We start from the raw sequence: 16131 nt of genomic DNA, 5'->3' as shown, positions 1-16131 counted from the left end.
AATAGAACTTTGGGGTATCTCATTCTGACAACAGATCTTCACTGAAACTTCTAGTTATCTGTGTAGCAGTTGGTAATTTCTTGTAAAAATCACAGGAAATAGTGGGAATGAAGCACAGCATTGACTCCAGGTCTTTCTTCTTTGGAATTTAAGTGGTTTACATTTAGGGAAATGTGAAGTTCAGCTGACCAATCTCTAACTTATAGTATTCTACATTGTTATTGTGACTATACTTAAACTGTATCGTATTGGGCTTCTCTTTGCTCATTCTGATATATCTTATGTTCATCCACTCTACAGTTAGCCCATAAACTTTTTTTCCTATTTCTTAAAACAGATGATTAACAAAGCTGAAGAAACTGTCACTTTTGATTTCCACCACATCAAACTTGATTCTGCACATTTTGATTGTCTTTCTTATGCTACATCTTATAGACTCATTGGCCTCAAAAGATAAAATATTCTTTATGTAAACCTATAACCTATATAGTTCTCACTTTACTCTCTAGATTGCTACACAGCACACCATCATGTCGTTAGTTCAATTTCACATGCAAACATAGACTCACGTAAGTGTAGACCACAAAAGACCATTTTACACACTGTTAGCCAAGTTTATATATTTTTAGATATAAAATGTACCTTCACTACTTGATTAACCTGAGAAGGCAAATATTCATCACTGGAACTACACTCACTGTCACCTGACTGAAGTGAACTTCCATGCACAAGACAGCCAGCCAACTTGTTACTGGACTTAGTTCACTTCCTCACCAGAGATAATTGTAGATCTGAGATATGTGAGAAGTGGCAATATGAAAAAATCTCACACTGGTTCATTATGCCACATGAATATTTATGATATTCTACATCATTTCTAACGCAAACTCAAATTGTCCAAATTTGTAGTTGGTTCACTCTGGCAAATGACCCTCAAATTACAGTCACGTTGGGATAGTTCATGGTATCAATGGTAACTGAAAGCTACCTAGTAATTCTGAGCCAGCAGTGGCAAAAGAAATATGGTTTTGAGCAATCATCTGTGTTGAAAAAGCAGAGTAAAAAGTTTTCTCTGTAGCTTCAGATGTAGGCAAAGGAAATTATGCAATCATTCAAAAAATATGTTTCAATCTCTGTAAAGGAGTTACGGAACAAAATATTTGTTGATTGCAAACCTCAAGAACTAGTTCTCATACAGCGCAAGTATGGCCCAAATGGATTTCTATTTACCTATAAGACAGCATTGGTACTTTGTGGGCAAGCATTCGTTGACATCATTTAGAAAGAAGAGAAATGGAGAAGACGAGAGAGAAGAGTATCTGAATGCTTCCAGAGATAATAGTGATAACTTATACCTACAATGTATGGAAGTTTGTTCCACTGCACAAATCTTCAGGAAGCTGAAAAATACAGAACTGATGATAACTGTTCTGAAGCATTGTTTGAATTTGATGTAATAAACTGGCATAAGCTTGAAGATAAAATGAATAGTGATGACACTTATTTTGCTTTCGAACTGTCAAGTAAATACTCCAATCAGATGAAACATCTGCTAACAATAGTTCATGTAACGCACTGTTTTAAATACAAACAGCGGATAAAGGATCAGTGACAATAACAAAGGACTGATTTCTGGAGAGTGTTAACGCAATAGAAGAATGTTTTGTAAATTACCATGGACCATACAAATATTGTAAATTGCCAGATACTGAACTAATTAAAAAAGTAATAACATCCTAAAACAAAGGACTTGTTAGTTCCAGACAAGATTATTAATACATTTATTTGTGCTACAAATTACATCAGAGGAATCCCTATTCGGTCCAATGAGCAATACTTGAGTTATGAGCTGGGGTTTCTTAAATGACCTGTAACTATAACACCCAAGTCAGGGATCAGAATCAACAAACAACTAGGGCAATTACACTACACACCAATCACCGCTCTGCAAGGCTTAAGGTTACATACGTTTCACAACATACTTAGAAATGTGATCATGGTCAACTTCATATACCTTTATTATTATATTAATTATATTATTATTATTTCTTTACTTTCTCAGACGTTATGTCTGGTTAAAAATGGAAAGTGACGCGGACCTTGATCAAGCGTCACTTCCTTTTAACTGTATGGTATGTGTTATATTGCATTTAGGAACTTTCGGGTAATTGAACATGTATCAATAATTACGGATTTCTGTAGTTGTATATATAAGTTTGGATGTAGCTGTATTGCATTGATGTACTGGTGGATATTGTGTGGTATGACTCCTGTAGTTGATAGTATAATTGGTATAATGTCAACTTTATCCTGATGCCACATGTCCTTGACTTCCTCAGCCAGTTGGATGTATTTTTCAATTTTTTCTCCTGTTTTCTTTTGTATATTTGTTGTATTGGGTATGGATATTTCGATTAGTTGTGTTAATTTCTTCTTTTTATTGGTGAGTATGATGTTAGGTTTGTTATGTGGTGTTGTTTTATCTGTTATAATGGTTCTGTTCCAGTATAATTTGTATTCATCATTCTCCAGTACATTTTGTGGTGCATACTTGTATGTGGGAACATGTTGTTTTATAAGTTTATGTTGTAAGGCAAGCTGTTGATGTATTATTTTTGCTACATTGTCATGTCTTCTGGGGTATTCTGTATTTGCTAGTATTGTACATCCACTTGTGATGTGATCTACTGTTTCTATTTGTTGTTTACAAAGTCTGCATTTATCTGTTGTGGTATTGGGATCTTTAATAATATGTTGCTGTAATATCTGGTGTTTATTGTTTGATCCTGTATTGCAATCATTAATCCTTCTGTCTCACTGTATATACTGAATTTTCTTGGCCATGTGTTGGATGCGTCTTGATCGATGTGTGGCTGTGTTAGATGATACGGGTGCTTGCCATGTAGTGTTTTCTTTTTCCAATTTACTTTCTTCGTATCTGTTGATGTTATGTGATCTAAAGGGTTGTAGAAGTGGTTATGAAATTGCAGTGGTGTAGCCGATGTATTTATATGAGTGATTGCTTTGTGTATTTTGCTAGTTTCTGCTCGTTCTAGAAAGAATTTTCTTAAACTGTCTACCTGTCCATAATGTAGGTTTTTTATGTCGATAAATCCCCTTCCTCCTTCCTTTCTGCTTAATGTGAATCTTTCAGTTGCTGAATGTATGTGATGTATTCTATATTTGTGGCATTGTGATCGTGTAAGTGTATTGAGTGCTTCTAGGTCTGTGTTACTCCATTTCACTACTCCAAATGAGTAGGTCAATATTGGTATAGCATAAGTATTTATAGCTTTTGTCTTGTTTCTTGCTGTCAATTCTGTTTTCAGTATTTTTGTTAGTCTTTGTCTATATTTTTCTTTTAGTTCTTCTTTAATATTTGTATTATCTATTCCTATTTTTTGTCTGTATCCTAGATATTTATAGGCATCTGTTTTTTCCATCGCTTCTATGCAGTCGCTGTGGTTATCCAATATGTAATAATCTTGTTTAGTGTGTTTTCCCTTGACTATGCTATTTTTCTTACATTTGTCTGTTCCAAAAGCCATATTTATATCATTGCTGAATACTTCTGTTATCTTTAGTAATTGGTTGAGTTGTTGATTTGTTGCTGCCAGTAGTTTTAGATCATCCATGTATAGCAGATGTGTGATTTTGTGTGGGTATGTTCCAGTAATATTGTATCCATAATTTGTATTATTTAGCATGTTGGATAGTGGGTTCAGAGCAAGGCAGAACCAGAAAGGACTTAATGAGTCTCCTTGATATATTCCACGCTTAATCTGTATTGGCTGTGATGTGATATTATTTGAATTTGTTTGGATATTAAGTGTGGTTTTCCAATTTTTCATTACTATGTTTAGGAACTGTATCAATTTAGGATCTACTTTGTATATTTCCAATATTTGTAGTAACCATGAGTGGGGTACACTATCAAAAGCTTTTTGGTAATCAATGTATGCATAGTGTAGCGACCTTTGTTTAGTTTTAGCTTGATATGTCACCTCTGCATCTATTATCAGTTGCTCTTTACATCCTCGTGCTCCTTTGCAACAGCCTTTTTGTTCTTCATTTATAATTTTGTTCTGTGTTATATGTGTCATTAATTTCTGTGTACTGACTGAAGTTAATATTTTGTATATTGTTGGTAGGCATGTTATGGGGCGATATTTAGCTGGGTTTGCTGTGTCTGCTTGATCTTTAGGTTTCAGATAAGTTATTCCATGTGTAAGTGTATCAGGGAATGTGTATGGGTCTGCAATGTAACTGTTAAATAATTTAGTTAGATGTGAATGTGTTGTGAATTTCTTTGGCCAGAAATTTGCTATTTTATCTTTTCCAGGGGCTTTCCAATTGTGAGGAGAATTAATTGCTTGGGTGACTTCATGTTGCAAAATTATCACTTCAGGCATTTGTGGTATCATCTTGTACGTATCTGTTTCTGCTTGTATCCACCGTGCGTGCCTGTTATGTTGTACCGGGTTTGACCATATGTTGCTCCAGAAGTGTTCCAAGTCTTCTATGTTTGGTGGATTGTCTACTTTAATGTGCGTGTTATCTATTGTCTGGTAAAATTTCTTTTGGTTTGTGTTGAATGTTTGGTTTTGTTTCCTTCTATTTTCACTTTTTTTGTATCTTCTAAGTCGTTTGACCAATGCTTGTAATTTCTGCTTCTATTCATCTAATTGCTCTATCGCTTCTTGTTGTGAGATTTTACCTAACCTTTTTCGTTTTTTGTCTGAAATTTCATTTCTTATAAACTGTGTTAGCTGTCCGATGTCTTTTCTCAGTGTTTCTATTCTGATCTGTAGCCTGTGTTGCCATGCTGGTTTTGTGGGTTTCTTCTGTGTGTTGGTTGGTTCTGATCTCTGCCTAGTGTGTATATTTAGTGTAGTGAGTGCTCCTATATAAATCAGTAGTTGTAACTCTTCCATAGTTGTGTTTTCACTTATTTTTTTGCGTATGATTGTGCTGATAGTTTTTATTGTTGTTTTGACTTGTGGGTTATTTGGCGGTCTATGCAAGAATGGTCTAATGTCTGTATTTGTGTCTTTGTATTCTATATATGTCAGCTGAAATTTTTCTTCTATATCTAACATGTGTGTTACTTCGAGTTCTATTTGTGCTTGTTCTGGTGGCTGTCTTAAGATTTCGTTTTCCTCTGACTGTTTAATTGATGCGTGTTGTTCTTTGTTTGTTTGCTCTGGGATGTTTGAGTCCATTACTGTATTTTCTTCTTCTTCTGATTGCACATTATTTTGTTCCAGTATTTGTTGTACTTGTTGTTTGATGTTTTCTAATTCTGACTGGGGTATCCTGTTATTTTTGATTATTACATGGATCTGATCAGCTAGTCGTTGTTCTGTTAAAAATTTTAATTCTGGGTATCTGGTAATAAATGTTGTGTATACTTGTGATCTATATCCAGTTGTGTTGGTTCCTAGGTTTGTTGCTTGGTAATAACAGAACATGAGGTGTCGATTAACTTCATCTGACCATCTCATCCTCTGTCTTTGTTTTCCTTCTAGGGTGGTTGCAGGAAGCATAACCTGCAAAACACCTCTATTTGGATTTAAATCATTTTCCAGTTGGCTAGCAGTGTCGTTACCATTGTGGACGGGCATAGGGTTCAAGCGTCGTCCCTGACCATGACGGCGCTTGTCCGAGGCTTCATTAGTTCTGTCCTGAACCAACTAATCACACTAAAAGGGGGGTTAGCCCTATTAGTGGTTTGTTCTTTTCGTCGCCTTTTACGAGTGGCAGAACATACCGGAGGCCTATTCTTTTCCCGGGCCTCCACGGGATTTATTATTATTATTATTATTATTATTATTATTTCAAATAATGCAATCTGAATGACAAACTTCAGTTGTGGCATTTACGTTTGTAAAAATGTTCCATTTTTCCCCCTTAAACTACATGAAGTATGTGGAGAAATTTAGCATTGACTTGTCATGCAGAAAGTAACAAGCAGAAAAAGTAGGTCAATTCTAGTGCCCGATTCCACTCGTCTGCTTTGAGCAATGACGTCATACCAAAGGCAGAGACGCTACATAGAGCCAATCTTTGAAAGGAACTGATCATATCGGTAAACAAACAATTGTAGTGTGTGATAAAATTACAACCACAGTTCAAGTGATTAATTACTTAGCCACAAGTTATATAGACAAGAATTAAAAGTAACGAAAATAAATACGAACAGAAAAAGAGAAGTATACATTTCTGAAATAAATTATTGTCGTAATTTATGGGAGTACGAAAAACACAGAGATCCTTTAAGTCCCGTACAGTATAGCACATGACGAAGTTATAATATTACGAACCGGCGTTATCTTTTAATAATACTTGGTAAATCTAATGGGAGGAGTATACAAGAAACGAAAATTGACAAAAAGTAGGGTCTAACAAATGCTGGAATTGGTAACTGGAACTGACCTACACAGGTTCATTCTGGTAACCGATTGCAACCATTCTATGGTTCACTATTTATATCATTTTAATAACAGTATGTGCACTAAAGTGTTATAGGATTTCTACGTATGGTATTACTATCTTCATTATTATGAAAAAGAGAAAAATCTGGAAGCTGTAACTACAGCATTTAATAGTTTTTCGCAGTGGTTCTGAGATCAATAAGAAATCTTACAAAAACATAGTCCACACATTTACTGCAAAAATCTCCAAAATTATGAACCAACGAATAGTTGGAACTGGTAACTAGAATTGACTTCCTATATAGGTCAATTCTAGTTACCGATTCCAGCCATTCGATGATTCATTAATTATATCACTTTTTTCAGCACTGAAATGTAGGCTAATAGGATTTTTGCATTTGTAATTGCTCTCTGAACTACTGCAAAAAAGATACTAATATTAGAATCGATATCTAGAATTGACCTATATAGAAGGTCAGTTTTAGTTACCAATTCCAATTTTTGTTATACACCACAGTAGTTTTAGAGAACAATTACAAATGTAGAAATGTTATTACGTTTCAGTGCATACAACTGCAAAAATAATTTGTGTGTATGAATCATGGAACAGTTTGAATCGGTAACTGGAATATACCTACATAGGTTAATTTTAGCTATCGATTCTAATGTCCTTTATTTTTTTTACATATTTGTTTGCCATGTACTGGCTTTCTTTTAGAATTTAGTGTGTCGGTTGCTCCACATTTTATGCTACTGTTCTGAATTTGTTGTCATTCATTTAATTTTCCTGTTTTTTTGATAAATTTCAGTTTCTCCTCGCCCAAAACTCCCACTTTCCTGCACTTCTCCCATTACATTCAATTAATATAAAATTAAAATTAAAATTAATATAAAATTAACACTATTTTATAGAAATATGACTTCACTATAGAAATATGACTTCACCATAAAATTAAAATTAAAATTAATATAAAATTAACACTATTTTATAGAAATATGACTTCACCATATACTTTACTGTAATACAACTTAAAGGTTCTCTGTGCTTTACTAGTCGCTGAAATTACAAGAATACTTCTTAGCAGGGGGCCGGCCGCGGTGGTCTCGCGGTTCTAGGCGCGCAGTCCGGAACCGTGCGACTGCTACGGTCGCAGGTTCGAATCCTGCCTCGGGCATGGATGTGTGTGATGTCCTTAGGTTAGTTAGGTTTAAGTAGTTCTAAGTTCTAGGGGACTAATGACTACAGCAGTTGAGTCCCATAGTGCTCAGAGCCATTTGAACCATTTTTGAACTTCTTCGCAGACATGAAAATTCGTTTCTAATTCTTGTTCTTAATTATTTTCGTTACCTTCAGTTCCTTTCGATATAATACATGACTAAGTAAATAACTATGTGACGGTGATTATAATTTTATTGGTTGCTACATTTGTTTGTTTACACGTATGATGAGTGGCGTTTATAGATTGCCTATAAATAGCGTCTTTACCTTAGGTATGACGTCATTGCTCAAAGCCGACGGGTGAAATCGGACACTAGAATTTATGCGAAAAAGTTTCGGGAAAATCCGAAGCAATGTGTGTCAGGTATGGATGACCTTTCTTACTCCCCCCCCCCCCTTTCCCACCACCACCATCATAACACAAAGTATTGTGATTTCAGATTTATGTGTGTGTCCATTTGTGCAAAACCCATTAACAATTTTATTTTATTACCATGTGTACTGTCTTTGGAATTATTTAAGACCAATAATAAGTTCCCACCAGGTTGGAGACATGTGATATAAGCATTTTTCAATGTGGAAGGTGTCAAATTAATTTTTTGTACTGTTCTTTGTAACTTTACTGCTTAAATAATTACATGTCTGTTAAGCATTTGCATCTCTTAATTTATGAAAAAAATTCAAATCAAAAACTGAACACCTAAGTTATGGGCATTTATGTAGATAAGTACCATTTTGCATTGGTATTCTTGCAGAGCCCAGTTATTAAAATATCACTACATTTAAGATTCGATACAAAAAAAAGGTTTTAGTCTGAGAGCAAAAAGGTTTTGAAATATAAGCAAATGTGTGAAGTTTCATGAAAATCTGAGATGATGGGTGACATGACATGATGTGATGTGCATGATTTGACATGGAATTATCCTTAGATTAAAAGTCTGCTGATGTTATTCGTTAGCAACCAGTGAGTTCTTGTTTGGTTCACTACAAACACAGACAAACTGTGCAGTTAGATTAAGGAGATATCACATCCGATAGTATTAGCAATCTAAGGAAGGTGTTGATGATTTAGAGCTATTGTCGGCTGCATTCTCCTCTTTGGCTCAAATGGGACTGTGCTGGTAGCGTAAATGCTAAGAATAAATGTTATCAGATTTAATGGAAACTGTTACAGAATTGTTCAGAGAGTATTGTACGCATATTTGACATCCTTCATCAAGTAAAATGGGTTCTGTGGCTAGTGACAGCAGTAGATAACATAGTTTCTAGAGATACAGTACATAGAAGTAAATTTAGAACCAAACAATAAGAATGAATATTGAGTGTTACTTTTTATATAGTCATTTGTAATCTGCTACAAATGAGTAGTACAAACATTTTAAACTGCACTTCACACTTTAAATGCATGTAGTTATACTTTCCTTTAATACTAGTAAAGCAATCTTAAACACTGAAACATAACAAAATGGCTACTCACACTAGTTGCATAATCAATGACTGTTATCAAACATTATTTTATGGCAAGATGATAGTTACCTTGTGACATGTTTGTGTTTTCACTAACTTCAAAGCTCTTTCCGAGAACACACATCCACAATTCCACAGGAAAACAAATCTGAATTTACCATTCATCTCAAGACCAATAACAGGGCAGATGTAAGGTGCTGTTTGACGATCAACATAAGCATCTCCTTTCTCAGCAGATCGAGCATATGATGGGTTATTAGTCAGCTGAAGTTCTTTAACATCCTATGTTAAACAAACAAAGCTTCTGTCATAAATGTTGCACTCAGCGATACTTTATCATTTTCACAATATATTTTTACAGCAGCTTACACATTGTACACTAACTCCAAGTATAAATACCCCCCCCCCCCCCAAATCTTTGTTTTCAAAATGTAAATTGAAAGCTATCATTACCCAACAAAGATAATTAACAATTATCACTTAAATATTTCAGGAAATGAACTATGATGCACCAAAAGAGAGGCCTCCCACCTCAACTCCTGAAGTGAAGTTTTCAGAATCAAATCCATCACATAAGAAGGAACTTCTATAATTCAAGAGATGAAAAACAACTAAGTAATGGGTGAAGAATGAATTGTCTTAGAATTGTCAAAACTGGCTCACAAAAAATTATTGCAGAGGTTAAAATGGAAAATGGAGAAATAAACAGCAAACAAACAAATATCCAGAGAATTGGAGGTGAGCATTAATTCATACTTCACACAAGAAATGAGATTAAACTGATGTCAACAACTACCATGGAATACCACTGTTACAAGTTGCATACGAGATTGTTTACAAAGTGCTACAAAATAGGCTACAGAAGCGGTAAACAACAAGATCAGGGAGTATCAACAAGGATTTCTTAAAGACAGGTCATGGGTGGAGCAGATCCTGTATCTTAGTGTATAATCCGAGTCAGCATACAAGTGATGATGATATTTGGTTTGTGGGGCACTCATCTGCGTGGTTACCAGTGCCCATACAAATTCCCTATCTTTACACAGTGCCCATACAAATTCCCAATCTTTACACTCCAGACTCGCCACTTCCACAAATGATGATGAAATGATGTGAACAACATAGCATACAAAGGTCCATGCCCCATGTCACTGTGTTTGTAGGCTTAAAAAAGGCATGTGACTGTAGACAGAACATTCTATCTCAAACATTTGGAAAGTCTGGTGTGGAAGATAAAACAAGAAACATAATTTTCAAACACTAATAAACACAAAGTCTAAAGTTAAACTTTCATAACAGGGATCTGAAGCTTTCGATGTGCGAACAGGCATTAGATAAGGAGCATTAATTCCCCTATTTTGTTTAATTGTGTTCTTGATAAGGTATATGAGAACGGGAAGAAGAATTCAGAAAGAATGTAGTACATGACCAGATGCAACTGAGCTGTTAAAGAAGAATATAAGAATTCAGTGTTTAGATTGTACCAACAATCTTGCAATAGGCCCTACTGTCTAAAAACGTGGCAATGGCAACAACATAAAAATAAATCTACGTTTTGGAAAGGAATGCAGGAAAAACACACCTTCAAATATATTACGTAAAAGAAGAATACATGCAAATACGAAAGATGCTCAAAATTTCACGACAACAGATTATGGAAAAATTAAGAGAGTCAATAAATTTAAAAAATCTTAATAAGGTAATATATCCGAACAGCCATAATCAGGAGGCTAATAAACTCATAACAAGGAAGATGGAAATGACCTTTCAGTTAACTAAAACTGTTGGAAGTATCTCGAAATCATCCCAATTGAGGTGAGTTGGTCCTGTAGCAGGTATGAGTGATGCACAAGTATCCAAAAAGGTATTAGAAGGAAACTGAGGATGAAGAGGTTGTCATCAGCAGAGAATCAGATGGAAAGATAGAGTCATTGAGGATTTTTGGAAAATAGGTTACAGATATTGGACAGCTCTAGCAATGGACCAAGATAAATGGCAGATTACTGTTTAAGAGCCTTCCAAGGCTCATAATGAGCTGTAGAGCCACTGAAAGAAGAAGAAGAAGAAGAAGAAGAAAAGTAATCTCTCTCTCATTATTGGTAATTACTTGTTTTTACTTACCTTCAGAGATTTTATATGTTTAACACTTTCTGGAGCATTTGCTTTATCCAGTAACATTTCAATTACAGCGTCCTTGTTGTACAGTCTTCCATACCCACAAGCAACAATAGGAGGCTGAAGAGGCAGCTGTGTAATACTGCAATGTTGCCAACGAAAAGAAAGCTCAGAATTTTTGTCCTTCTGCAAAATGAATATGATAATAATGGTGAGTTTATAAACCAACTGTCAAGAATATAAATAAAATGGTTTCTCTGTGAATATCTAAGTGGCAGACTTTTTCAAATGACTTTTTGTTTACTGTGGATCTCTTCTGTATTTATTATGGAAAAATAAAATCATCTTTGATCTGCTAGTTACTCTACTACTGTCACTTACCTCATTTTCATTTCAAGTTGCGTGTTATAATATTTACTTAAGATAATGCCTGTAACATTCTCTGACAAATACACCATCTACATTTATATGTACATCTATACCTCTGCAAGTTATCATACGGTGCATGCTGGAGGGTACTTTGTGCACCAATGCCATTTCCCCCTTTTGTTGTTCCAGTTACAAATGAACTACAGGATAAATGATTGCTCGTAAAACTCTGTGTGAGCTTGAATATCTCTAATTTTATCTTCACAGCATTATCACAAGATATATGTAGGAGGGGGCAATATATTGGCTGACTCACCTAAATGCCTCTCTTGTAGTGCCTACCTCTGGGTGAGATGAATATCTCTGACACTTTCATGCTTACTAAATGACCTGCTGATAAAACATGCTGCTCAGACTAATGAGCAGTGTTTAAGTACTGGTTGAATGAGGGTTTTGTAAGCTACTTCCCGAGGATTCTTGCCATGAATTTCAGTTTGGCATCTGCCTTACTTAGGACTTTTTATGTGGATGCTCCATTTTCAAGTACTCTGTATGCATACTCCCAAGGATTGGTCTGCAATTGTATGATCATACAATAAAGGGTCTTTCCTTCCTCATATGCACAATATCTTGAGTATCAACTACACTGAAAGATTTACGTATTCATTTTTCCCACACGCTCTTGAAGAACGGAATGGTAGAGAAATAGCTTGAAAGTAGTTTGATGAATCCTCAGCTGGGCACTTCACTGTGAATTGCAGAGTAATTCTGTAGCTGCAGACGTAATGCAAATTCCATTTATTCAGCACATACTTCTCCAGAGCATGATTTACAATCATGTTTAAACTTTGTCTATAAGCCTCTACATCCATATTGATGGAACTACACCATGTCAATTCATTGTCTAAGAGAGATGCTAACAACTGCTTAACTGCTATTTTTAGTATAAATTCTTTATTAGTAGTATGGTCTTTATGGCGACTGCACGAGTGACACAACTGGTAAGAGCAAGTCATACATTGCCCACACCCCGACAGTGCCCTATAAAACTGCTTGTGTGTTCGTACAGATACGGAAAAGAATGTGGACGGATCAGCTGAACAAAATGGACAGTGTCTTGAAAAGAGGTGATAAAATGTTCATTAAAAAAAAGGTAATCAAGGGTACCAGCCTTACAACCAGCTGCTTTTGGGCACTTCAACCACTGGCAGGTGTCATTTTTTCCACTAGCAGAAACCTGGGAAGGGAGTGACACAAGGGACCCCTTCCTAGTGTGAGGAGCCAAGGAAGACTTACGCTTCTCCAGCTGAGAAGTAGGAACTGGTGTCCCTGTGGTTCGGGGGACAGTGCTCCCGAGGTAGGTGGTGTGGGAGCAACAGGGAGGGAAATGCCCCCCCCCCCCCCCACCACCACCACCACCACCACCACCACCAAGGGGGCAGGAGTAGTCTTCCAGTTCTGAGAGCCGACTGGAACTCGCAGAACTGATAGGGCTACAACGTCTCTCTTAGCGGCGGTGTAAGAGGAGGTCACAGCCACAGGATGTAGGCGCTCAGCTTTTCTCTTGGCTTCAGTGTAGGTAAGTCGGTCCAGGGTCTTGTATTCCACGATTTTCCTTTCTTGCTGTAAAATCCTGCAGTCTGGTGAGGAAGGGGAATGATTGTCTCCGCAGTTGACACAGATGGGAGGTGGGGCACACGGAGTATTGGGATGGGATGAACGGCCACAATCTCAACACATGATGCTGGAAGTACAGCAGGAAGACTTAGGGCCGAACTTCCGGCACTTAAAGCACCACATTGGGAGAGGGATATATGGCTTGACATCACAGTGGTAGACCATCACCTTGACTTTCTCAGGTAATGTGTCACCCTTGAAGGCCAAGATAAAGGCACCGTGGCAACCTGATTATCCCTCTGACCCTGATGGACGTGCCGAACGAAATGAACTCCTCGTCGCTCTAAGTTGGCGCTAAGCTCATCACCAGACTGCAAAAGAAGGTCCCTGTGGAATATAATACCCTGGACCATATTTAAAGCATAATTGTAACGGAAACATCCTCCAGCTTGACATAAGTGAGTAGAGCCCGTGACTGGGCAGAGGATGCCATTTTTATCAAGACTGACTTTGACCGCATTTTGGACAAGGCCTCCACCTCCCCTAACTTGTCCTCTAAATGCTCTACAAAAAACTGAGGCTTCAGTGAGACAAAGGAGTCCCCATCAGCTTTCGTACATATGAGGTACCAGGGTGAATAAGGTTCACTGCCATCCTCAGCCTGGTGCTCCTCCCATGGTGTGGCCAGGGAGAGGAACAATTTAGGATCATACTTCCTTGCATTGTACTGAGACTTGGAACGCTTAGAGACTGCTGGCATTTGATTAGCAGCAAGTGATGATGTGGTACACTTCATTGCACATCATCTGTCCTGATGCCACCCACTCCGACCAGGGACCCTCCCCACAGGTGCCACCCAGCCACAGTATAGGCCACCTGGCAGGATGGCCATTGCCAGGAATCCTGTTGCATCTGGGTGACGGGCACCTACTCCTTGGCATACATGGGGAATTAACGGCGCAAGCATCAGCAGAGCGATCCCTGTGTGGTCAGGGGGGCTACAACCAATAGGCTACAAGGCAGCCTCACCATAACGGACTGGCTACCGTGTTGGATAAGAGGTGCAAAGTAGTTCACGGTCATCATCAGTGCAGAAAACAACACTGTATAGTGGGTAGAGGAAAACGTACCCGGGAAGGTGTCATCGATCAAGACATGGAGGATGAGCAGGACTGCAATGCCACAATGAGAAAGGTGGCTAAAGGACTCGATGCACGATGGACACAATGCACCGTGTAAGGCACCCTTCCCCAATTGGCTCGCTCTTCGGGAAAATTTTGAAAAATGGAGGTCAAACCCTACAGGGGACCATCACATAAAGGCCGAAATGTGAGAGACACCTTTTAGTCGCCTCTTATGACAGGCAGGAATGCCTCAGGCTTATTCTAACCCCCTGGCCCACAGGGGGGACTTGTTACTTGATTGATATACTTGCTCCCATGCTGAAGTTGCTCCTGCTATGCTGAACAGCCTGTGGTTCTCCATCAATCTGTCTCTAGTGTTAAATTCACCCCTTGGTGCTTCTGTTTGAAATTAACTGAGTGCCATATTTGTGTGTTTTAAAATTTCTGTTAATTATATCTTGTTCAATGTTTGCTTGTTTTGTCAGTTGCGCCTGAAATTAACTGTCATACATTCTGTGCCACCACATGTGTTAGTGACCACTGAGTTCGAAATTGAGTTTTATTTGTGTTGGAAGTTGTTGGTTCCCTGACTGATGTACTGACTATGAAATTGCCTGCAGCTGTGGTAAGCAAATTTTAATGCCCCAGTGAATCTTGGCTCATTTGGGTTATTAAGTCTTACAACTCTGGGAAGATTTTACAGCTTTCAAGAAAATTAAGATTTATTGTTTAAAATATAATTACTATTGTAGTTGTCTGAGTGTTAGTCCCCAAGATTTGCCTGTTACCTTTTAAGCCACTTAAGCTAATATGTCTGAGTACCGTGTGATTTCCTATTTATTACATTAACTTGATGTATTTTATTGTAAGATTAACTGGTAAATCCTTTTAGTAATTCTTATTTTTTAAAATTCTTGTTATATGCAAGGTTTGGTTAGGGCTTGGGCCCATGCTTACATTGAGCTTCTTGTCTTGGTCTGAGCATTTTCATATGTTCTATGGTCTATTGTTATTATGCACGAACTATATTTTTGCTTGTTTGCTCTTGGCCTTCCGAGCTGCTCATAGTGTGTGGAGGCACTGCTCTGGGGTGTTATCTGTTACCTGCCAGTTCATCGGGCATAGCCTGTCCGCAATGGCTGTGTACGTGCGTGCATGGGGAGAGTGCGCTGCTTCCCGTCTCACCGTAGCCTCCGGGACATTACGGCCTCCTGGCTTGCTATGGCATTCCCCATAAGTTAAGTGTCTATCTCGTAGAAATTGGGCGTTAATTCAACCAGTAACGCCCATTATTCTAAACCATCTTATTCAGACCTGGCCTGACATACCTGCCCCTTCCATGTTTTCCCTGATCGGAGTAGGTTTTTAACTTAACAGTTATAATATTGGTGTAATGTTCAATTTGTTAAAAGGTCATTTATTATTTTTCCATGTCAGTATCTTGAATATGCCCAAAGGACTCTTTGACTGATCAAATATTGGATATTTGTGTTTATATCAGACTAGTCTGAATTTATGCTACTACACGTTTCGCAAGTTATGTTCATTAATGTTTTGAGATATACTTGATCATACTATTTGCTTGTTAGTCCTTCATTAATTGGTGCATGTTATTCATTTACATTAACTGATTATTCATCTATTGGTTCAACCAAAGGAATTTTGGAGTAATTGCCTGAATCGTTTGTATTTTATTAGTGTTTCTGGTACCTGCACAATAAATTGTTTTGGAAGTAACGAATGACTTGTGATAAATGACCTGCACTTTTCCCATGCCTGTTTAGTT

The 16131-nt window shown here is 37.4% G+C and overlaps 1 protein-coding gene across 1 annotated transcript in view; it reads right to left on the bottom strand.

Moving 5' to 3' along the window:
- LOC126253125 (replication termination factor 2) overlaps positions 1-16131 on the bottom strand; it is a 52139-nt gene that overhangs the window by 21794 nt on the left and 14214 nt on the right. The window contains exons 2-3 of the mRNA XM_049954254.1: positions 11242-11421; positions 9190-9402 (exon numbers count right to left, since the gene is read on the bottom strand). Of these exons, the coding sequence (XP_049810211.1) occupies positions 9190-9402; positions 11242-11421 (393 nt within the window). The remainder of the gene's footprint in view (positions 1-9189; positions 9403-11241; positions 11422-16131) is intronic.

Source organism: Schistocerca nitens, chromosome 4 (genome assembly GCF_023898315.1).
Source record: "Schistocerca nitens isolate TAMUIC-IGC-003100 chromosome 4, iqSchNite1.1, whole genome shotgun sequence".
In the NCBI taxonomy this organism is placed as follows: Eukaryota; Metazoa; Arthropoda; class Insecta; order Orthoptera; family Acrididae; genus Schistocerca; species Schistocerca nitens.
Note: the sequence above shows the minus strand (reverse complement) of the source record. Positions and strands in the feature narration are given on the sequence as shown.